Below are 25,347 nucleotides of genomic sequence, written 5' to 3'. Positions count from 1 at the left end.
TCCAGCTGCTCTGCTGCTGGAGCTTTCTTCCCGATAATGCACCTGAGAAGGCAGCACAGGTTGGTCAAATTTTTGAGCTCCTGTCACCAAGTGAGAGGCCAAGATGGAGTTTGTGGCTCCTGGGTTCAGCTTGGCCCAGACCTAGCTATTGTAGCCTTCTGGGTGAGTGAGCCAGTAGATGGAAGATCTCTGTCTTTTCTACTCTGCCTTTCAAGTCTATCTTTTATTTAAAAAAAAAAAAAGTAAACTTCAGGGGCTGGCACTGTGGCATAGTAGGTTAAGTTGTACTGGCATCCCATACAACCACTAGTTTGTGTCCCCACTGATTCAATTCTGATCCAGCTCTCTGCTTACAGACTGGGAGAGCAGTGGAAGATGGCCCACGTGCTTGAGCCCCTGAACCTGCTTGGGAGACACAGAAGAAGCTTCTGGCTCATGGCTTTGGATTGGCTTAGCTCTGGCTGTTGCAGCCATTTTGGGAGTGAATCAGTGGATGGAAGAATTTTCTGTCTCTCTCTCTCTCTCTCCCTGTCTGTAACTCTACCTTGCAAATAAATAAATAAAATCCTTAAAAAAATAAATTCAGGGGCCAGTGATAAATGGGCTGATTTGAATAGATGCTTCAAAATAGATGTATGAATGGCATAGAAGATAAAAATGATAATAGGAAAGTGAAAACTAAAACCAGAATAAGGCACTGATGCTTATCTATTTAAAGAGAGAAAAATTTAAAAGACTGATGATACTAGATGCTGGCAAACATTTGGAAGGACCACAAGTCTCATGAGCCACTAGTGGTGTGACTACTTTGTAAAGCATTTGGTAGCTGCACAAAAAGGCAAACATGTTATCTACTGTATGACTCAGCCATTCTACTCTAGGGTATTTATCCAAGAAAAAAATAAAAGCATATATTCATACAAAGACTTGTATGTGAATATTCATAAAAGTTTTAATTATAATAGACAAAAACTGGAAATCACCTAAATGTTTACCAATATACAAATGGTTGGTGAACAAGCAAATTACATTATACCCATGCAATGGAACACTATTCAGTAATAAAAGTGAATGAACTGTTGATAGATTCAATGACAAGGAATGAATCTCAAAATAATCATGCTAAAAGGTGAAAAGAAAATGATAGAGGATATGTTGTATGGCTCTATTTATAAGACTCTAGAAAGTGGAAGCTCACTCTTAATAACAAAAAGGAGACTGGTGGCAGCTTGAAGATGGCAAGTTGGGGAGAGGTGGGACAGAGAAGAATGGAGGGAAAGATCACAAAAGGGCACAGGAAATTTGGGGGTTGATATCATTTTGATCAAAGTGATGGTTTTACCACACATGTATGAAAACTTTCCAAATCATTCACTTTAAAGATATTAAGTTTTGTGTGTTAATCAGACTTCAATACAGCTATTAATATAAAAACAAAATTAGCAGTTCATTTGGGACACATAAAAAGTTTGAAGAAAGTCCTTTCTTTAAAAAAATTTATTTATTTATTTGAAAGGCATTGTTACAGAGGGGAGAGGGAGAAACAGAGAGAAAGAGAGAGATCTTCCATCCACTGGTTCACTCCCCAAATGGCCATGACAACCAGGGTTGGGCCGAGAAATTCCTCTGTGAGGGAATTTCATTCCATCTCCAAGGGGTCCAAGTGCTTGGGCCATCTTCCACTGCTTTCCCAGGCATATTAGCAAGGAACTAGATTGGAAACAGAGCATCTGGGACTTGAATTGGCTCTCCCATGGGATGTTGGCATCATAGGCAGTGGTTTAACCTGCAGTACCACAACACTGGCGCTGGAAATGTCTTTCTTTAAACCAGGAAAAGGGTAGATTCAAATTCATGATCATAATCCACACAGAGGTCACTTTCATGTACATGACACCAATGTGAAACACACACACATACACAAATTCTTCCTTTTACACAATGCAAATGACAGAGGTTTGTCCATTTATATTCTTCAAGTCCAGTTCTGATTCAATCTGTTTCTTAAATTCTTTCCTCTTCACACAAATAGAAAGCAACTGTTCCCTCTTGTGAGTCACTGTAACATTGATATTAATTTTCATACTTAATTCAATGCATTTATCCATCCATCCATGGCACATTTATTAAGTGGCCTGTATAGGCCAGGCACAGCTTGGCATTAGATAAACAGAAGTGAGTAGTCCACCCAAGAGTCTCACAGTTTAGTGGCAAAAGATTGGCATTAAAAAAAAAAAGTCACAGTAAAACACTATAGCCACCATTCCAAGAAACACCAAAAAGTACAATGGGAACACACAGCAAGAAATTCATCTTGTCAAACACATTATCTTATACCACAGGGATTTGCTCAGGACTCCATTTCCCTAATAAATTAAAAACTCCCTGAAAACAAGGGACCTCACCTTCTAGTCATCTACTAAATCACCCAGCAAAGTACCTGGCAAGGAGAATTCACACGTGTACACTTGTTTGCAAGAACAGAAACTGTATTTCACAGGCATCTACTCTGACCAGAAGTCAGAGCCACCATGCTGCCATCCTCACAGCTGAGTTCCAACCCGTACCCATTTTGCCAACAAAGACATGGCAATTTTTTTTTTTTAGTTTAAATAACACAAAAACATATATTGGCTCAAGTAGTTGAAAAATCCAGTGGAGTGGACTTTGGGCATGTTTCAGTCTCAGTCATGGCTCTGGAGCCATTACACTTCATCTCTCTAAAGTGTGTTTTGCATCATTTTCTTCCTGGATTGTTACTGGAGTTATAAAATGGTAGGCAGCAGCAGCAACAATTAGAGGTGTTTTTTTTTATGAGGAATTTTATTTTATTTTCAAAGACTTATTTATTTGAAAGTCAGTTACAGAGAGAGAGCAAGAAATAGAGAGATAGATCTTCACCCACTGCTTTACTCCCCAGATGGCCACAAGGGCCAGGGCTAGGGCAAGATGAAGCCAGTAGCCAGGAGCTTCTTCCAGGTCGCCTAACTGGGTGGTGGGGTCCCAAGTACTTGGGCCATCCTCCACTGTTTTCCCAGGCCATTAACAGGGAGCTGGATCAGAAGCGGAGTAGCTAGGACACAAACCATTACCCATATGGGATGCCAACATTACAGGCAGTGGCTCTACCCACTACATCACAATGCCAGCCCCAAGCAATTAGGTTTACATGCTTCATCATTTAGAACCAAGAAGAGGTGCAAGCATTTAACACAGTGGCCAAGACATTGCTTTGGATGCCTGCATCCCACATTAGAATGCCTGAGTTTGAGTCCCAGATCCTCTTCTGATTCCAGCTTCCCACCAGTGTGTGCCCTGGGAGGAGCAGATGATTACTCAGGCACCTGGGTTCCTGCCTCCCACGTGGGAGACCCAGATTGAGCTCCAGTCCCCCAGCTGTAGCCTGCCCCAGCCCTGGCTGGCTGTTACAGGCATCTGGAGAGTGAACCAGTGGATGGAAGACCAACCCCCTCTCCCTCTCTCTCGCAAATAAAAAATGAAATTTTAAAAAAAGAACTAAGAAGAGATAAAAGACTAGTTTTCATCAATTATAAAGCAAAAGTCTTGAATTTTGCTCTAACTGAATCACCTAGAGGTTGTAGGTCAAGGTCACACGTCGATTGCTCTGCTCTGGTTTCCCTGAGCCACTATCAGGTAAGAGGGATGCATTTTTTAAAAACTTTTATTTAATAAATAAAATTTTGAAAGTTCAACTTTTGGATTATAGCAGCTTTCCCCCCCTAACCTCCCTCCCACCCACAACCATCCCATCTCCCACTCCCTCTCCCATCCCATTCTTCATCAAGATTCATTTTCAATTATCTTTATATACAGAAGATCAACTTGGTATATACTAAGTAAAGATTTCAACAGTTTGCACCCACACAGAAACACAAAGTATAAAGTACTGTTTGAGTACTAGTTTTACCATTAATTCGCATAGTACAACACATTGAGGACAGAGATCCTACATGGGGAGCAAGTGCACTCCTGTTGTTGATTTAACAACTGACACTCTTATTTATGGCATCAGTAATCACCCGAGGCTCTTGTCATGAGCTGCCAAGGCTATGGAAGCCTCTTGAGTTCACAAACTCTGACCTTATTTAGACAAGGCCATAGTCAAAGTAGAAGTTCTCTCCTCCCTTCAGAGAAAGGTACCTCCTTTGATGGCCCATTCTTTCCACTGGGATCTCACTCACAGAGATCTTTCATTTAGGTTTTCATTTTCATTTTTTATGGCAATAATTTGATAGGACACAAAATAGAAACCTAAACCAATGTCTCAAAAAAGGAATGGCTGATCTCCCAGTGAAGAAAACAGGACAGAGGTTGGGATAAGGAAAGCTTGGTCTGCAGAGATCCAGGATGGATGAATGTCATCCATGATTCAAGGTCCTCATGGTTCCTGTGGGCATCCTGGCTTTCTATATCTGATTGTTATCTCATGTTCCTCTGCCCAGGGCATACACATGGCTGGTAGTCATCCAGGCTCTATAGGAAGCATACCAGTCTTATTGGGAATGCAATTTCTGATTGTGTGTCAGTCTGATGTCATACACTGAGTGGCTTTAAAACAACAGAAACTTACTTCTCACAGTCTGGAGGCTGAGAAATCCAGGATTAAGGTGCCAGCAGACTTGATGCCTGGTAAAGGCCCTCTCCCTGGTTCCTACATGGCTCCTTCTAGCTGACCCTCACATGGTGGGAGAAGCCAGCTAGCTAGCTTCTGAGGTCTCTTTCAGTAGGCCACTTATCCCAACCATGAGACCTCTGCCTTCATCACCTAATCACTTTCCAAAAGCCCCACCTCCTCCTATCATCTCCTTGGGGGTTAGGATTTTAGCATACAAATTTTGGGAGGAAACCAACACTCAAGACCATAGCAGGAGAGACTACATTTGTGACTTCCTGCTTCCCCAAAGGATTACAAACCCTTCAGCTATGCTTAGTTTCTGAAAGGGCTGAAAGGTGGAAGAGACAGCAACTGTGGGGAAACTGTGAGCATGTGGTGATGGAATCAGCCAGTTTTTCATTCTGATCAACATATATGCAATTAAGGAATTTCAGTTAGGACAAAGCTAGCAGAAACTGAAAAGGTCTCTGATTACAACCAAGCAATATGGATTAAATATCAAGCAGAAATCCTTCACAGCTCTTCTAGACGGTGCAATTCAACATGGCCAGAACAATTTTCCTCTCAGTCTTAAAGGTAAAGCAGATTTACTTCTTGTACTTACATCTCCAGAAAGACCAGGTTTCAGAAGGGAAGAGCAGGAGCAGTCTGTGTCAACTCCCTGGACCCACAAGCCCCACAGATGGCAAGGGAACGCTGAGGCTCAGTGCTCCTCCTGGGTACTGGGCTGGGGCCCTTACCTGTAGATGGGATCCTGCATCACCAGCATCTTGCTCTCATCCCACGTCCACTCCTTTTTCTGCAATAAAAGAAGCTGTAAATGAATAAGTTAGGCTTGTCTTCAGCTACAGAACCAGGGCACACATTGAGCTACTAATGCTTATGCAAACACATGCATTTTGCTCTTGGCCTGACTTTATCCCTCTAAGAGGTCTGGAGTTGATTGTTCCAAAAGAATAAGTGGAAAATGTCAAGAGTCTGGTCTGATCAATTCCCTTCAAGCACTTAAGGAGAGTGTCTCTCTGGGCCATGGAGGGTAGGCAGCAGCCAAGGAGGCCTCAGGGGACCACAGGCTGATTCTAAATCACATTTTCTTGCAGAAATCTTAAGAGAGAAAAAGACAAGACATCATTCCAGAAGAATGGGGGAGGCAGGAAGAACCAAAATGAGAAGGTGGTAAAGACCAGCCTTCAAGAGCTATGAATGATGCCATCAAAGGAAAATGAAATATTGATCCCATCCTACTCCATTAAAGAGGGGTGGAGTGGAGAGAAAGTGCCATACAAGCCCAGTAAGTTAACTGATCCCTTTGCAGAGGTACCCTGAGAAGATATGCACTCTGGCTGTGAATTTAACTTATTCTGAACCAAAAGGAGACCCCCACACCCTACCCCAAGTAGCTGGGGATGAGGACAGGAATGGGGCATGAGGGGTGGGAGGATGGAGAATTCAAGTGCAGTACTTGATGATGTGAGCAGTACCCTATGTGAAGGGGTGCTGCAGATCCCACTCCAAGATTCTGAACAGAGAAATGTTGCTCCACCTTCACTTGCATTTATAATGAGGACAGGATTGCCCAGGGAAACTGGGGAAAAACACTAAAGACTCAAGACAGAGGGAAAGAACTAGCTAATCTGAATATATAGATTAATTAGTGAGGGCCTTTAGCCATGTGGATTTCTCAGAGTCTAGAATGCACTGTGTGGCTACTCTCAAAACACAACCGAGTTTGGGATTATTGGGTCTGTACCAAGAACCAAATGTGGCTGTATCTAGGTCCTTAGAATGATATCAGGAAGAAGTATTCCGTCAGCTTCTTTACCCAAACACAACATTATACACACCTGGCACGTGCATGGACAGTCTCTGAAATTTGATTCAATACCAATCCAATAAGTACAGAGGCTTTGAACTGGCTCATCAGCACTCAGTATCGAGCACTGTTTCATAGACAACAAAATTTCAACCACAATTAAAAACTATTTTTCAAACGGCTACTTAGTACCCTATAAAATTTTAATATATAAATGATGTCTTTGAGACAACAATGAATAAGGAGAGTAAACCCTTTTCTAAGAAGGAAACCCTTCAAATACATAAATATGGCAAGTCCAGGCCCCTCTCTCTTCCCAGGTTTTGCAAACATCTGTCACTTAAAAGTTCTTCCAGATTTCTTGCTACTACAGTTCACTTCCTTGGTACACAGTACAAGAGCCAGAGGCCCTCTCCAAACCAGGGACTCTGAACTGGATCTCTGGCTCTGATTTGCATCCAGTCTGATCAACATGGTTCAGACGCATATTCCTTTGAATGTTCTAGGCCTAATGCTATTCTTCATCCAGCAAGGACTGTTTTAGGGCATGTTTAGCTGTTTCCTAACTGTACAGGCACCTGTGAGACTGATTTCCAACAGATACACAGAAAATCTTCAGAGTTAAATTTGAAATTCTTGGGTACCTGTTTTCTACACACAAGGTAACTGCTCACCATGGGAATCCTTTAACAGCAAGATATAAAAAGTATGTTTAAAATAGGATATGACTTTGAGTGCAGGTTTTTCATAATATATGTATTAAATTAAGTCATATCAATAGTCATGGCCACATGTTCTACCTGTTCTTATTAAGTCAGCTAGGGAGCAGTTCATGAGCACCTACCCTTGGCAGATGAATCCACAGAATGGGTTTATTCCAGCAATTACATTTTTTAATTCTAATATTTCCATTTGGCTCTCCTTTCCTCTGCTTTTCTGCTGAGATGTTCCACTTTGTCACTTGTTTCAACAGTGTTTGTAATTGTGCACTGAAGCAGTTTTTACGACAGGTGCCTTAAAATTTTTGTTGGATAATTCCAGCATCTCTGTCATCATGGTGTTGGTATCTACAAATTTCTTTACATGTGGAGTTGAGGTTTTCCTCAATACTGGCATGGTGAGTGACTTTCAGTTGGAACCTGGACATTTTGAGTATTACAGGATTCTAGGTATTAGTTGAATTTTTGGTGTTAATCTTTATCCTGTGACATTGCTCAAGTGGGAGTGAGGTCCAGGTTTCCCAAGAGGGAAGGGAGCTCCTTGTTCCTGGGGTGTGGGTTGGGTTCTAGCTCCACAATGGGTTTCCACTGATACCAGCCTGGCTCAGAAGGGTAAGAGTGCCCTGTGGCCTCATTCCTCTTGAGCAGGGGTGGGAGTCTCAGTCTTCGACCTGGTCTCCACAGCCACCACATGGGGAACAGGGCCAGGATACTTGCTACCAGCTGGCAGGAAGCAAAGCCCTGGAATCCTTGTCAGCTTTTGCTAGAAGCACCAGCAGGGTGGCTGGGGCACGCCATTACAGGCCAACAAGGTAAAATCCAGACATCCACACAGTCATTGCTGGCCTGGGTGGTGGCAGATCCAGATTTTGCCATATGGTGTAGCTGGAAAAGAGTGGTGACTGTCTTAAACTTTTCCACCTTGCTAAGCAGCCCCTTTCTTCCTCCTGTAGCTGGACAGTGCAGGCTTTTGTTGGGGCTTACATGTCTGTTTCCATTGGCACATCCGGACTGCAAGCTTCTTTAGCTCCAAGTGGGGATACATGCAGTGAAAGGAAAACCCAGGCAACTCAAACTATGCAATTCCTTGGGACTCAAAATCCCTTGCCAGTCTGCCTTGTCTCCACCTTTCAGAATTTTATGTTTGTTTTAGATACAGTGCCCAGAGTTTTCATTTGAACGCAGCAGCAGCAGTGTACCTGCTGCATCTTCCCAGAGGCAAAAGGCTGGTGTGTGCACGCAAACACACACTTTTCCAGAAACCAGCTGAGCTCTTTTTCAGAGACAGGATACACCAGGTCTATAGTGAGGCCCCATAATCTGTGGCTTTAACAAACATTGATTCTGAAGTGACCCTCGGGTTGAAAGCCACTGTTGTCTATCAAAGAAAGGTTAAATTGAAATCCCCAGCAAGAGGATCTCTTTCACATGTTGCACTTTCCTTTGAAGTCTGAGTCAGACCTGGCACAAGAAAAGTTCCCTTACACTCCAAAGACGGTCAGCTTGCCAAGACCCTGTAAGCCGCTCTCCCCAACAGTGCTCACCCTCAGTGCTACTCAATAAATGGCAGCTGTGAAATAAACACTTGATGGGGTAACAGCAGAGGCTGCCATGTCCCTGGGGAAATGGACCCTCACTTCTCTTACGTTCTTACTAGCAGGTGAGTCTGTTCCCAAGAGTCCTCGCTCCTGTGCTGTAACTTTCAAAGTTAGCAGAGGAGTAAGTGACTCCATGCACCAAAGAGGCCATGAAACTCCAAGGCATTGCCACATCTACTGCCCCTTGCTGAGGAGGGCGTATGCCATGTGTATCTGATGAAACCAGTCTTCCGAACCTGGCCATGATCAACTGGGCTCAGGGCTAGCACTGACCATGAGGGAGGGCAGGTGCCACCAGGGGGCTGGCATAAAACTGCCCCACTGAACTGTAGGGTAAAAAAGAGCCAATTCTGCCAATCCAATACTGCCTTTGGATAGCATAAAATCCTACACTGAGTCTAGACTGAGCTCCCAATAAAGGCAGATGGTTTTTGTGAGCTGCTGCATTTATTTCCACTCAAACTGGCTGCAACACTAAGAAAAAGGGTACACTTGGAGTGTCAGCTCTGTTTCCTTGTGGCTTGGCAATACATCTCCAGCATCCAAGGTAACCAGGGTGAAACTTTTCTTTGCAATTCTAAGGAATATAATCACACATATATTAAAAGGAAAGAAAAACAAGGCAAAATAATACAGAACAACTCTTTTATTCCCCCTCTGGAGGAGCTGAATAAGAGGGTGGGGAGAGGAGGTTCCCAGGTCACCTTATGTTAATTTAATAAGAATGAACACTGGCAGGATCAACTAAAGCCAGAAAATACTTTACTTTTAAAAGAGATACCACTTCCATCTAAAATATCCTGAGGGGCAAAAAGCATAAAAATCTTTACATCTACTTATTTCCCTGTTCTGAAAATCTCATTAAAATCTAGTCCTCTTCCTTTAAAGATCTGGGGTGAGTCTATTAAATCTATGAAGAGACCAAGAAATTATCATGGTAACTCAAAGGGTTTGAGGGATAGAAGGAACTCATCAGTGTCTTGGTTCTTCAGGAACCTAAGGCAAGTAAGGCTGGGCTTTTTAAATCAATTTCTCAATGCCTGAATATAACCCAAGAATGCAGAACCAATGGTCTCCATGCCTCTTTTATCTTCCTCTTCCTCTCCATATCCTTTCCACTCCACCTCTTTCCAAAACACCCTGAGCAGTGTAGCCTACTCGGGCAAAGTGGTATCCCTAGTTAGTATCCAGTCGAGACAAGAACCAAGTTCTCCTGGTTTGTAGACCAATGCTGACTCCACTACTCTGGTACAATTCAAAGTCAGTGAAATAGAGTGAAAGGCTTATTGGAGAGGGAGGCTCTGCTTCTCATAGTCTTAACTCAGAACAGTCAGTGTGATTCTCTCTTGGGCTACAATGGTTTCTCTTATCTCCTGGTTTTTGCAAACACTTTAGAGAGAGAAATAAAAAGAAAGCAACACAAACAAGCCATTCCTTCCTCATTTCCTGTATGGAAATACTCTTGATAGAAAAAAACTTTAGGAAAAAAGTTAACAAGAGAAAGCAAACAGGATACAAACAAACAAACAAAAAAATGGTCCAGCTTTATGAGATTATAAATCAAAGTTGGTTTCAAGCATAACATAGTTATGGAACAGTAACTACAGCCAAACTCAGTCTACCCATTTTAGAAAACTCACATAACTCCAAGCTCTATCTGAAGCCATCTTCTTTTTCCTTTTTGTTAAAATGCTTGAAAACATGGACTTGGAATCTTGATAGCAGTTTTACTACACACTGTCCTGAATTGGTTGTGGTCTCCATGATACGCCAGGAAACGAAGACACTTCCAGTCCAGATGGGAGTGGAAGGGAGGAGGTGGGGGAAGAGAGGAGGAGAGGAGGCAGCATGTGCCTCTAAAGCCTGCTGGGGAATGCACGTCTCTCATGGTCGTATTTTTGCAAACAGCTCCAGAGGCCCAGCATCTCTGAGCAGAAGCAGGGCTGGTCTTTAGCCTTCGTCACCTCCAATTCAAGCTTAGGCGAGGCCTCACATGGTCCCAAGGGGAGCACAAACACCAACAAGAGCAGCAGCGAGGCCAATAAGCTAAGTACCCAGGGAGACAAAGATCCAGCTCTCACTAGGCTCAGAATTATGTAAAGGGGTGGGGGAAGGTTGGCATTGTGGTTTAGTGGGTGATGCTGCCGCCTGCAATGCCAACATCCCATATGGGCAACAGTTCGAGTTCCCACTGTTCCATTTCCAATCCAGCTCTCTACTAATGTGCCTGGGAAAAGCAGCAGAAGATGGCCCAAGTACTTGAGCTCCTGCCACCTATGTGGGAGACTGAGATGAAGCTCCTGGCTTTAGCCTGGCCCAGCCCTAACCATTGTGGCCATTTGGGGATTGAACCAGCAGAGGAAATATATATCTCTCTCTCCCTCCCTCTAACTCTTTCAAATAAGTAAAATAAATCTTTCTAAAAAATAAAGAATTATGAAAAGGGAATGGGGGGGGGATGTAAATGGGGAGGGACACCCTAGGGGCAAACGTCGCATTTTGCCACCTGCCAACTCCATACCTGCACATATACAATGGTGTGTCAGAATTTATAGAAAAGTGGAATTACAGTTTACTTTGGTGTAAAAATTTTGAAATTTGAGCTTAAATTTTTTCATAATTAGCATGCTTCATGAACTCTTTGAAGATCCCTCATTATTGGATTTCAGAATTTCTTTGCCCCCAAATAAACTGATCTTTAAATTCCAATTTTCATGACCTTCTTGAAGTATCCTCCTACAGATCCCCTCTTTTTCTCCTTTCCCCCTTCCTCCTGAGCTTCTTGGGAGGCTTTGATCTAGAGTTTACTAACCCTTTTTCCCTGTGCCTCTCCCTACCCCTTCTCTTCTCTCTATATGAATTCCTTACTCCAAGGAAATTTTAAGTCAGTGAGCAGGGTCAGCATTGTGGCACAGTGAGTAAAGCTACTGCCTATGATGCTGGCATCCCATATGGGTGCTGGTTTGTGACCCAGCTGCTCCACTTCCAACCCAGCTCCCTCCTAATGTGCCTGGGAAAGCAGCAAAGGATGGCCCAAGTACTTGGACCCCTGCACCCACGTGGGAGACCCAGCTGAAGCTCCTGACTCCTGGAGTCAGCCTGGCCAAGCCCTGGCCATTGTGGCCATTTGTGGAGTAAATCAGCAGGTGAAAGATCTCTTTCTCTCTGTCTTTTCCTATCTCTGCGTAACTCTGACTTTCAAATAAATAAATAAATCTTTAAAAAATAAAAGTCCATGAGACAGTGAAAAAGTAACTTAGCTTCAATGAAGGCTCCTCTTTCACATAGTCAAATTTTCTAAAGTAACGAAGGTATGATCACAAGAATATGCCCTGTGGACCTCGGATCACAGGGAATTTCAGCAAGGGGCTTGCTGCTGCATTCTGAAACCCATGTGCATAGGGCTGTCAGGTTTTCCACGGTCTGCTCTGGCCAACAACTGAGTAGGGGGGAAACTAAGGCAGGCTCCATCCTGGGAGCCACGGGGATCCAAACAGGCAACATGGACTACTGAACACCTCGGTGGCTTTGCCAACTCTGCAGACAACTCAGACAACTGCTCAGACAACTCTGCAGTCTAAGAACCTTTTATCCTACCCTCCTACATTCCTCACCCTCTCCTTTGTACTCAGGGGCAGGCTTTTCCTCTTGCTTCCCCATTCTCATTTCATACTGTCTCAGTCCAAAGACCCAGACTAACGCAGGATGAGAGAAGGTGAGAGAGGAACTGTGTAGGGGAGCTGTCGTCATCTGATTCCCTCCTGGCTGTCACGAGAAGCTGTCTAGCTGATAAGGGAGGGAAAGTCCTTTCCTGCCTTTGAAGAAAGAACTTCCACATAATGCTTTCTTTTACCGTATTAAAATTAATCTGCACCTAAAGATGGACACTGAGGTAACAGGACACTGGTCACCTGGTCGGGTGGTGAATAACATCCAGCTCTTCTACTTCCAGACTCCATGTTCTCTCTGCTGTATCTGGTACAGAAATCAGTCTTTCACTCCTCACTGCCAGGCAGCTTTGCTTTCAACAAAGGAAGGAGATAAAGGGCTGGCTGCGCACGCTTTTGGTAAGACCCGAGTGAGGTAAGTATAGCCTTGATGTAGGATCTTCGTCTTCCTTTTCCCATGGAGTGTAAATGTCAAGTCCTGTATGGAAATTCACAGCCATTTTGTCCAAAAGCTCCTGGCAGAGAATATTATGTGGGAGCTGGTTCAGAGGCACAATTGCCTGGGACAGTATCAACAAGAGAAAACAGACTCAGGGATAATTAGCATAGCCTCCTTTTGGAAGCTAGAAATGGATATGGTAAGTCTGAAGTCCTTGTCTAGGGACCCAAAAGTGGAGGAGGGATTGGTACTGACATTTGTTTTCTGTCCTTCCTGGAAATTATCAGTAGACGCACGTCACAAGGTCTGCAAGTTTTACCATTATTCTTGCATTTTTGATGCACCTGACAGCAGTGGTGACTTCATTCTTTTTTATTATTTAAAGGTAAAAATCCTTGCAGAAGGTTATATAAACTCAGCTTAATGAGTTCTCCTTGCTACTACACAGAATGGGATGAGACTGAAAACAAAACTGTCTCCTACTTTCAGGTATAATTTACAGATAGAGGAAGATGCATTCAAAACCAAAGTGCTAATACATCCTCATATGATGTATGCGATTCCGGATATGCCTGTTTTAGATTTTTGAATTTATTTATTTTCATTTCATTTGAAAGGCAGAGAGTCAATGACACAGAGAAAGATCTGCCACCTGCTGTTTCACTCCCCTAAATGCCTGCAACAATCATGGCTGGACTAGGCTCGGGCCAGGATCCAGGAATTCCATCCAGGTCCCCCACATGGGTAGCAAATGTCCAAGTACTTGAGCTGTCACCTCCTGCCTCCTAGGATGCACATTAATAGGAAGTTTGACCAGAAACAGAGGAGCCAGTGCTCGAACTAGGTACTCTGATATGGGGAGCAGGTGTCCCAAGCAGTGTCCCCACTGTGCCAACTGCCTAATCCTTTACATACCTATTTTAAAATGAGGAGAAAATTAAAAAGGCCAAGAAACAACATAGCAGAAAGAATCCTGGACTAAGTTCAGGGCTGGGATTCACACTCTGGCCCAGTGTCTACCTGAGTGACCTACAGACAGTCATGGGATCTCTCCTATCCTCTATTGCCATAGCTAATAAATTTTCTTATATGCTTTATTCTAAATTCTTCAATGATTCTGAGTGCCTCCTTTTCTTACCCAATTAATCCTAGTAACCAAGACTACAGCTTGGGAGGAAAATAATTTCCTTGGAATATGATGTCCCTGACATACAGTATAGGCTGGAAGTTAAGGATCCTGGCTTAATGAATTAGGTATTTCTTGTAGAGCAGCTTTTTCTAAAGGAGTCCAAACATGATAGTACATACACAGAGCAACATACTAGCAAAAAGAATCTGCTTGCAATTCAAGCACGACAGACCTGGTTTGAAACTGACTATACCAGTGATGACACGAGATTTGGGGCAAGTTGCTGAGTCCTTTGCAAAGTGAGAATCAGAATGGAATCTACCTCATGGGATGTTATGAGGATTCAGTATGTGTTCAGTACCTCAAACAAGACCTGGAAAACACTAGATGCTCAAAATCAGTGCTTGCTATTAATAGCAACATTGTCTTACTATGTCATTTCATCAGACTTCTCCTATGAATATCGCCTTCCCAAACATGTCTTCCCTGAAAGAAGACAAGGTCCCTGTCCCCCAAAGGAACGTCTAATTTTTAATGGGATGCATTAGATCTATGCTGAGTCATGAAAGTCAAATTAGGAATAATAATTAAAATGCTCAGAAAAAAGAAAATTTCTATAAACAAAAATGAATAAAAATTCTTTCCAAGCTGTGTTGTTTGAATTTAAAAAAAAGAAAGAAAATAGTTAATTTTACTGGAGAGGGTCTCTATCTACCACCTCTACATCTCCTACAGTTCCTTGAAGATGGTGGACACACAGTAGATATTTGTTAATGAGAATGACAGAGCATTTTCTAGACTGTTGCCTTAGGGGATCCCAACTAAGTTACTGGTTTGTGAGAGAAGCCATATAAAAATGAGGCCTTTTAGTTCCTTTAGTAGGAAAAAAATACTTGGAAGATGTTCAAGATTCATCTTTCTTATTCAGGATTCTACTCCCTGGCAAATGGTGCTTCCATTTGTATGATTCCAGTACTGTAATAAATAATCATCATATACACAGGAAAGGTAATTACTTGGGCTTAGCTGAGAGTTGAATAAAATGTACTGATTAAGAGACATCAAAGTAAAGCTAATTATCTCAGTAACTGGTTTCATACCACAAATTCAACCTAGATTCATAAGGAATTTGAGATGTATTATCTGCTGGCATCAGTTCAAAAACACAGCATTTTTAGATACTTAATAATACAACCAAAAAGATGTTTTTACATCTCAGTGAGAGATGATTATAATATATTTAGTTACTGCCTACACTAATAGAATGCACCTGAAAATTGGAGAAACCTGAACAAGTCCTACTAATAATATGTTCTATCAAAATTAGCAGTCTCTGTTGAACCCTTTCCATGTTTGGGAAAGGCTCTCATCTATTTTTTTTTAAATTGGCAGATTGACAGAAGATGAAAGAGGAAGGAGAATATGATAGTCAAAAGAACAAACTAGACTTCATTATATCCAATCGCTAAGGACTTATTTCTTTGTGATTTAATTATCACACACGAATACTGTTCACTCAGACTTTAGCTACAATTACCGAAAATATACTGTGTGTGCCAGGTGTCCAGGTAAGTGCTAGACCTACAAAGATGGTTTCTGCCTTTAGAAAGTTCCCTGGAGGGCAGGGCCTCCCTGTAAACACACTTGGCTCTCCAGCTAGAACGCACCCCCCACTTGCCAGCTGTGGACAGGCTGAAGACAGAAAGGAGGTTCAGTGGCTTCCCTGTAGGGCGTTTGACCCCAGGGGGTTCCCTCTGCCCCAGAGGATAAGGAGACAACACTGTGACCTACTTATATCCCTCTGGATCCGCTGTCTTTATAGACCAGTAAGTTCTCAAAGACCCCTATATGCCCAGGTGACCTTGTAATGTGTACAGAAGCACTACAAAGAATGGTCCCAGAGCTGGGAGAGTTAAATTAATCACCTAACCCAACACTTGACTTTAAAGTTGAAGCCCAGAGAGGCAAAGTAACTTGTTCAGAGCCACAGTCAGGAAGAGTGGAGCCAGGACTAGAACCTAGGTCTCCTCATGTCAGCTGATCCAGCATGTCACACGGATCCTGTGAAAAGTGACACAGTATTTGCAGGGAAAAAAGACTATTCAACATTTCTGCCAACTAGGCAGAGGCACTGACTAATCAGCAAGGGACATTTGGCTGCCCATAGTATCACTGCTTTATGGCTGAAGGTAAGCCATGGCGCTTCTGTGCCCACAGTCAGAGCTGACAAGAGCTCCAGTTTTACCCAGATCATGACGGCCGTCAGTGAGATTTGCTGACTCCTCCAGTTCTTGGGAGAGGAAATTGTGCACTTATGCTCTCGAGTCTACTGTTGCTACCTCCCACTTCTATAAACAGAGAGGAAGCATGAGTGTGTGTGTATGTGTGTGTGTGTGTGTGGTGGTAGCACATTCAGAAGCCAGAGGACTGTCACATGGGAATAAGATGACAAAAAACAACTGATTGTCACTAACGTGCATTCATCCGTCAGAGGCAGTGCAGAATGAATGCCGTGATTGAAGGCACCGTAGAATCACAGACACAGCTCTGAAGTGGACACCAGGAATGGGTGGAGGGAGACAAGCTGGGAGGCTCCCCTTTCCCAAGCCTGGCATCAGAAGAATCAGACCTCGGAAAGACCTGCCAGATCACCTCTTTTCTGGCCACCAGGATGCTGAACCCACATCGGCGATTACCAGGATGGAGTTTCAAAGTTGAGGCATGAGGTTGCCCAGACGGCTTCCGAGAGGTGCTACTCCAGCTTAGCCCTCATGGACTTAGTGGAAGGTGGGCAGCTATTCTCCCAGGTGATGCCTCAGCATACTGCTACCCTACCTGTTGGTGATCCAACCTCAGTTTTCTCAGATGCAGAATGGGAATAACACCACATGTGGTGCACGATACATGGGGGAAGACAATGAGATGGGAAATAAGACTGTCCCACTACGAAGTTGCCCATAGTGGATGACATCAGAGTATACCAAGAGTAACCCAAGCAAAGCAGGGGACAGAGCAGTCCCTGGACAGCAAGCCTTGCAATGTCACCCAAATGGAAGTAAACCAGGATTACATCAGTCTGGAGTAGATGAGCACTGGGTGGTGGGGAGATTCTGGGAGTGCCAGCCATGGAAGTGTGGAAGTCATGGAGGAGACACGGCAGGGCCTGTTCAAGAGACGCAGAAACAGCATCTTCCCGAGAAGGCCACTGTGAACATCAGCGTACCCATTTGCTGTGGAGCCTGAGGTCAAGAAACATCCCTGCCGTACAGTTTGATGACTCGCTCCATTTCTGTGGTTATCCAGCACCCTGCCAGCAATTTGCCTTCCCGGGTTGCTTGTCTCCAACAGAAAAAAAAATGTGCTCATTGGGTTAACGGGAGACCAGAGACTGCTGGTCTACTTTACCCATCATCTCTTTTGGCCTTTGTCAGTGTGAGTTATCATCCTAAGGTTCATAATCTCAAAATTGATCAGCCTGAGATTCTGGTTCTGTGAGGCTGACAGCTCAGCCCCTGGTGAGGGAGGGGCAGGACAGTGAGGAGACTGTGTGGCCAGTTTCTGCAGGTGACTGGGTGTCACAAACGCTGACCGAGAGAAATATCCACAAAGACTGAGGGAAGGATGGCAGAACGGCTTGTTAATGGGTGTGAAATCTCCTTGTTGACAGCAGAGGGCCTACAATTGGCAATTATTGGATCTGCTGGTATATGACAGCACAGAGCCTCCAGTTCCATTACATGAAGTGCTAAGTCATGTCAGACACAAGTCCCACACATGGCAGACAAGGAAGCCAATTCCCCTGAATCATGAGCTTGGGTTGCATTGGCCTATTACTTTCTCTGAGGCTATCTCTCACTGACATTCACAGTGTTATTATCCATGATTCCTGTAACTGGGGCTCTGGGGACTTGACAAGCCTTAGCTTGCTTCAGCAACTCTCCTGCCCAGACCTCCAGGGAGGACCACACCCTTAAGACTGCCCCATGGCTATGCACTGTGTGCACATGTGGGAGGGGGCGATGACATCACAGGACAAGAATGAGATGGGAATCGAGGTCTCACAGTGCAGGCTTATTAAGTCATAGGTATTTAATAAGCCACTGCAAACGCCCTGCACTTCTGAATGTTGAAGGAGTCAGGTTTTATAAACAGCATATATATCATACTCTACGTTTTCCTACATGCTTCCAACCTCATAGTCATAATACGCTTTCTGGAATGACCACTAAAGATATTTAGGGAGTGGAGGAGGACAAGTTTTGGTTTAATAAATAGGAGCTCTTTGTAAGTGTCCAGAGATGAAATGTGCTGACTCAGGCAAAAGTATATTCCCTGTCTCTAGAGATATCCAGTCATACACTAGACCATCACTTTTATTGTAAAGATATTGTAAAGAAGATCTAAGTCCTTGGGCTGGCAACACAACTACCCTTTAAGATCCCTCTCAACCATATGAGTTTCCAAGTTTAAGCTGCCTGCTACTGTGTATCTGGCTTTCCTTCGCATACCTCCATACCCTTCCGACCCCAGACCCATCGTCTGCCCTGAGTCCCATCTGAATTAACAGCAGCTTAGGTTTGGAGCCACAGGAAGCTCAAGAGGCCTACATAGTGCCATGCTGTGGTGCTGCCATTAATAAATAAAACCAAGCCACTGTAAATTTACAAAACAAAGGCATCAGCAGAGTCAAGAAACAGAACAAAACAAAAAATCTTCCTCTCACACATCCTCGGTCAACCAGCCTCTTTTGCCTTTCTTTTGGAAAACACACACCCCCTTTATACAAATCTAGCTCAGGTAATGTTAACCAAGGGGTTAACCTTATACTCCAAGAACATATACAACTAACGTAAAACCAACAAGTGTTTAAATTACATACATTCACTTGCTGGTTTCACCCCACTCAGGGGACTCCCCACTGAATGGCTCGTATCTCCCTCCCCTGCCTCCCATCCTTTCTGTGTCCCACCCTTCCTTACACTGAAAAACTGCATGGGCTGGGTCTTAAGGGTTTATTTAAATCCAGGCTAAGGCAGCAGCAAGTTTAATAGGAGGGTACAGGACACATTATGGGGGCTGCATGGCACCTGTGGCGGGACTAAAGGTTGCACCAGTGGAGGCAGCTGCTGAGGGAGCCTCCTCGTGTCCACTTTCCCACTGAATCATGTTACTATTATTGCTTAAATTGGAAGCATTTCCCAAGGTCATGATGTAAAGGTAACGGTATTAAAATGGGGCACGGGGGGGATTGGGATGCAAGGATATCAGGAGATGACCCATCCATCACCTGCAGTATGGATACTGGAACTGAAAGCAATCACCTGACCAGGTCCCTGGAACTTAGCTTACCCTTTGCTCTACTGCAGCCTCTCAACACTGTTGCTGGTCAGACAGGAGAGCTCACCAGGGAAGCAGGTGACTCTGTCCAGAGAATGGTCTGGAAGGAAAAGGTACCCCTTGCCTACCTTCCCTGCTTCCCTCTCCACCATAGTTATTGGTTCAAAGCCGCTTACCTTTTTCTTCTTCTTCAGAATCACTTTGACACCATCTACTGAAACCATAATGCTCACTTTCTTCTTCTTGATGTTCTTGGCTTTAAACTCATACTGCAGGGGGCGGGCAGAGAGAAAACAGAGAAACACAAAAGAATTAGATCAGGGCATCTGCACAGCACCATGCTAGCCTGGAAGAGAGGGCCCTTGAAGGTCAAGATGCTGGCGATGGGAGACCTCAGGGGGTGTAAAAGCAGGTGGGTGTCAACAGGCATGGGCTCATGCTACTTCTGGGTTAGAACAGGGTCTTGGCCGGCGCCGCGGCTCAGTAGGCTAATCCTCCGCCTTGCGGCACCAGCACACTGGGTTCTAGTCCCGGTCGGGGCACCGATCCTGTCCCGGTTGCCCCTCTTCCAGGCCAGCTCTCTGCTGTGGCCAGGGAGTGCAGTGGAGGATGGCCCAAGTGCTTGGGCCCTGCACCCCATGGGAGACCAGGATAAGCACCTGGCTCCTGCCATCGGAACAGCGCGGTGCGCCGGCCGCAGTGCGCCTACCGCGGTGGCCATTGGAGGGTGAATCAACGGCAAAAAGGAAGACCTTTCTCTCTGTCTCCCTCTACTGTCCACTCTGCCTGTCCAAAAAAAAAAAAAAAAAGAACAGGGTCTTGGAATGGTCATCAATTTCTCCATTCAGCCATCAAGCAGGACCAGAGAAATGGACCTGATTCACGCTAACTAGGCAAAAGCAGACCCTACTTTGATAATCTCATCAATACATCAGAACCTTCCTTCAACACCTCATTGTACTACTCAATGAGTTTCACTGCCAGGCAACTCTCCCAGTGTATAAACAGATGCTGCTACAACTCCATTCCACAGCCAGCGAAGGTTAAGAAGAGCTGGCTCCTATCCTCATGTGAGGGATTTCTTTTTTTCTTTTCTTTTCTTTTCCCTTTTTTTTTTTTTTTTTTTTTTGACAGGCAGAGTGGATAGTGAGAGAGAGAGACAGAGAGAAAGGTCTTCCTTTTTGCCGCTGGTTCACCCTCCAATGGCCGCTGCGGCCAGCGCATTGCGCTGATCCGAAGCCAGGAGCCAGGTGCTTCTCCTGGTCTCCCATGCGGGTGCAGGGCCCAAGGACTTGGGCCATCCTCCACTGCCTTCCCGGGCCATAGCAGAGAGCTGGCCTGGAAGAAGGGCAACCGGGATAGAATCCGGTGCCCCAACCAGGACTAGAACCCGGTGTGCCAGCGCCGCAAGGTGGAGGATTAGCCTGTTAAGCCACGGTGCTGGCCTCATGTGAGGGATTTCTACATACTAAAAGATATTATGAATTCTAAATTATTTTCTACAATTTCCCAAGTCCTTTATCTGTGGGTCAATCTCCAAAGCTACCCTATCACCCCAAGATTGGTTGACAGAAGGTATTCTAGAAAAGATCTGAACAGTGACAGTTGTAACAGAGGGCATTGCCTCCCAAATCATAAATTTTAGACTCCTCTTTGTAGACCTGGACATGGCTTCTCCAGCCACAGCCCTCCACTGCTGAAGCATGTTTGCCTTGTCCTCAATCCCAGATCTGTCTGTTACATTTGCTTATTCATAGCCATTTCTTACACTACATAACAGGTGCTATAATTTTTTTTTTTATTTTTGACAGGCAGAGTGGACAGTGAGAGAGAGAGACAGAGAGAAAGGTCTTCCTTTTGCCGTTGGTTCACCCTCCAATGGCCGCCGCGGTAGCGCGCTGCGGCCGGCGCACCGCGCTGTTCCGATGGCAGGAGCCAGGTGCTTATCCTGGTCTCCCATGGGGTGCAGGGCCCAAGCACTTGGGCCATCCTCCACTGCACTCCCTGGCCACAGCAGAGAGCTGGCCTGGAAGAGGGGCAACCGGGACAGGATCGGTGCCCCAACCGGGACTAGAACCCGGTGTGCCGGCGCCGCAAGGCGGAGGATTAGCCTAGTGAGCCGCAGCGCCGGCCAGGTGCTATAATTTTATGGTCTCCACTAGTCAATTCATTCTGAGTACTCCTCCAGTTTATTAAAACCATTTCCATGTAGCTCCCACCATCTAGAAAACTGATCTAGTGAGCTCTTTAATCTGTCATCTGGGCTATAGATTAACAAACAAGTAGCACAAGAACCAAGAGCCAAGCCAGAGACCCTCCTCTCTGGGAACTTTTAAACTCAAGACCACCTCCCACCATTCCACCAACTGTGCTCGGCAAAAGGTGCCCAGGTCCTCGTCTGTGCATCTGAAACCTCACAATTTCTGTAGTTAGTGTGTTGATAAGAAAGGATGCAGTACACACCAACAAGATGAGAAGAATAAACTTTGAAAATCTCAACAGAAATTCAGAACCTTCCCTTTACCATGCCTTTTAACATAAGAACTCAGAGATTCCTACTGTCTAAAGTCCATCCCTTCTACTAAAATCTCACTGATCTTGTTATACAGAGTTAGTGGTGATGCCCCTGATTGTCTGACTCTTACAAAGATACAGCCTTACTAACTGGGGTGAAATATCTTTCTCTGTATCATCAGGGCCAATGCTGGATCCCAGCTGATTGGAGTGTCTGGATATTGTAATCTCAATCATGCCCTAGTCTGGTGGTCACTCCCCACTTCCAATCACACAGCCCTGTAAACTGTCCTCCTTTTTACCAAGAGATGCTGGAAGAAGAGCAAACCAGAGAAGCAAACACATAGGAGGCAAGAAGGAAAACTGTTTTAGCCCAGGAGCCCAAGAATCAAGAGTGAGAAAGAGAGCCCTATCTGACAAGGAAGAGGCAACAGGGCTCTCTGTACTGTAGTGTGGCTTAGGATGGAACCTGAGCCACAGAGCAAATTCTTGTGGGTTGGATATAGGTCTGATTGGCACATGCCTGGGGACATGATTTCAATTTGCAGTGTGTCCCCCTGATGGCAGCATTCTGCTGAGCTACAGAGCTAGATGAACTGAAAAGAACTTCAGGTAGGAGAACTGACAAGATCATTTGCTAGTCAACTGACTTTGGCCTTGTGGCTACTGGGGAGGTGAACCAGCTACACTTTCTGACCACACCTGCATTTACCTCTTCTCATTTGGGCTTTAATAATTACAACCATCCAGCTCCACCTCCATTCTGAGCAAGTCACTGAAACCAGGGCTGCCCCTACCAGCCAAAGCAGTGCAGAAGGGTGCATTTTGATGAACTTAAGAGTCCTGGAAATCACCAAAAGACAAAGCCTGCCCTAAACAGGTCAACTCTTAACTGCTGTCTTGTCTTTGGTCATTTCCAGTATGTCACTTTCACATGCTCCACATACTTCCTCTTTTCTCTCCTCTAGCAACAAAATTGAACAAAACTATCAATTACCTCCCTCTGTATTGCCCCATGTCATTCTCCATAGCTCTGTTTCCAGCAAACACAATGCCTGCTAAGCCAAGCCCTTAAATTTCCAGAAGATTCTTGGAGTTTATCATATCGCTCTTTCTTCTTTGGCCCACCTCCCTGTTGGTTTCATTCTCTCTGAGGCCTTTATTTAATCATGATCTTTCCCTTACCCAAGCTGGCAAGAGTTGCACAGTCACCTCTTTGCTTGTGTATGTGAAACCTTAACTAGTTATTTCTATAGTTAGTATTTTGACAACCTTGGCCATGCTTTTTAATATCTTCATCCTAAGAACTCAAAACGCAATGAAAGGTTCTTTTTGGAACTGGAAACAAGCCTCTAACTTGATTTCTGTGCACACCCAGGTGGCTCTTCCAGGGTCAGTGGACACAGTGACTGCAGGGGAAAACATGATCAAATTTTCTCCTGGAGTCTCAATGACAGGACAACACCAGTACTCCTTACAACAGCTGCTGGAATGTTCCAGAGTTCCTCAGAATGCAAAGGAGCAACCAAAGTAGGAAACAGGCCTTCAGGTCCTGTCACAGCCATCAGTTCTAAGTGCTGTTTATAAAGGGCTCTTAGGCTGGACAGTCTGCATCTATTCCACCTGCCCACTGGTCAGACGTCCCAGATCCCTTCCAACCACAGAATTAGAATTAAATTGCAGTTCTGCTGGAAACTATGGAAATGAAGTCAAGTGTCTGAAAATGATTCAATATTTATTATCACTAAGCCATCTGTTTATATGGCAGCTACGCTTCACTTGGACAACCGTGTTATTGTACTCCTGCAGGGAGACAGAATGGATTCAGAGACAGGGAGGTAGCAGAGTAACCAGGAGAACAGAGAAGAGAAAGGGGTTCTCAGGGGCAAATCTTCCTTGCACTCAGACTGCTTCTCTGAGGAGGAACACTGCCTGGACAGGAGTGCTCAGAAGGAAGCATCTGTGTGCCACAGGACAGAAACCCAGTCTTCTCAGGCTCTACCAGGGGCTGAAGAACACACAGGACTGTTGATGCCACCATCTGCAGTGCAGACTAGGAGCGTGTCAGGCCACCAGACCTGACCCTGACCCTGACCCTGACCCTACCCCAGTATGGCCAGTCCGATCTAAGACATTTGTTTTGTAAGTCAGAGCACCTCCTCCCCTGCTCCCCAGCAAGGCCACATGAAGCCCTACAGGACCCCACCTTTCAGAGAACAAAACAATACAAGTCCTGCATAGACTGAGAAGGAGTGTTTGGGGTTCATCACCAGATCTTTGGGATCTTGTGTTGGAACAGTAGCCCTGGAACTTAGTGTGATGTGCCAATCACCGTGGTCCAGGTCAGGGAAGCTGGGTAGAGAAGCCAGCAGGAGCCAGGAGTAAAATCTCAACAAGTGACATGAGTAAGAACATTGGCTGCAGGTCAGAGAGCTGCTTCTAGAGCAGCAGCCTGGATTATGAACATCTCCTGACGCCCACACCTGCCTCTTAGCCCTATGTGTCTCAGTCCAGTCCCTGGAAATCCAAGAAGGGAAACAGGAGGTCTGCAGCAGTGACATGGTTGATGCAGCAGTCATGGAAAGAAGGGCCTAGCCCAGCCCTGGGCTTGAGGCTGCACTGCCAAAACAGAAGTAACAATTACTTCCTCAGATTCAGGAGAAAGACTGTGGCTATCAGATGCTTGCCACACACTTAATCTATTTTTATAATAACATGTAGCCCCCGGAAGAATCCCTGGATGTGTGACAATAGCTGATTTTTAACCAAAATTATATAGCTTTCAAAAAATACAAACAAACAGGAAGCTTGCTTCCTCAGTCACCTTGGCTATAAATAATTTGGTCAGTGGTGCATTCTCTCACCTCCTTTACAGGTGGACCGTCCCATCAAATTCATCTACCCAGATCCTTCCCATTGTCCCTACACTGCTCACAGATGTGAGCCAAGACTTGCTTATGAGTCAAGGTATACAGAGGCAACTTCATCAAGAGGAGAGGAATCAGTTTGCAAAGGCAAACAGTGACAACGCTTGCTCTACAAATGCCTGGCTTACATTTGCCGGTGCTCCCTATCTTTTTTTAGAGGAGCTTGGTGTCTTTGCTTCTTTCAAATGATCACATGAACTTTTAAAAGTGTCTGGTGACAAGGCCACTGGGCATTTTAACTATTCTGCTTGTAGTCTTGGTTTCATGAGTGAGAGCTCGTTTCCACAACAAAACTATATGCATCTCAACCCAAAGGGCTGCCTTAAAAAAGGTTTGTGGAAAGTCTTTTTGTACTAACAATTTGACAATTTAGTAAATTAAGTAGTAAAATACAAAATCTGAGCACACACATGTTCATAGCAGCATTATCCACAATAACCCAAAGATATTAGCAACTTCAGTGCCCATCAATGGATAAACAGATACAGAAAATGAAGTATATTCATACAATGGAATATTACCCAGCCCTGAAAATGAAAGAAATCCTCTCACATGCTACAACATGGA

The 25,347-nt window shown here is 44.6% G+C and overlaps 1 protein-coding gene across 2 annotated transcripts in view; it reads right to left on the bottom strand.

Annotated features, from left to right (window-relative positions):
* Positions 1-25,347, bottom strand: part of LOC133760330 (carboxyl-terminal PDZ ligand of neuronal nitric oxide synthase protein-like) — a 354,785-nt gene that overhangs the window by 87,587 nt on the left and 241,851 nt on the right. The window contains exons 3-4 of one of the 2 annotated variants that reach the window (XM_062192633.1): positions 19,516-19,608; positions 5,377-5,450 (exon numbers count right to left, since the gene is read on the bottom strand). In XM_062192633.1, the coding sequence (XP_062048617.1) occupies positions 5,377-5,450; positions 19,516-19,608 (167 nt within the window). The remainder of the gene's footprint in view (positions 1-5,376; positions 5,451-19,515; positions 19,609-25,347) is intronic. The other variant, XM_062192634.1, reaches the window with a different exon arrangement.

Source organism: Lepus europaeus, chromosome 5 (genome assembly GCF_033115175.1).
Source record: "Lepus europaeus isolate LE1 chromosome 5, mLepTim1.pri, whole genome shotgun sequence".
Lineage (NCBI taxonomy): Eukaryota > Metazoa > Chordata > Mammalia > Lagomorpha > Leporidae > Lepus > Lepus europaeus.
This window is presented reverse-complemented; position numbering and strand designations above follow the sequence as displayed.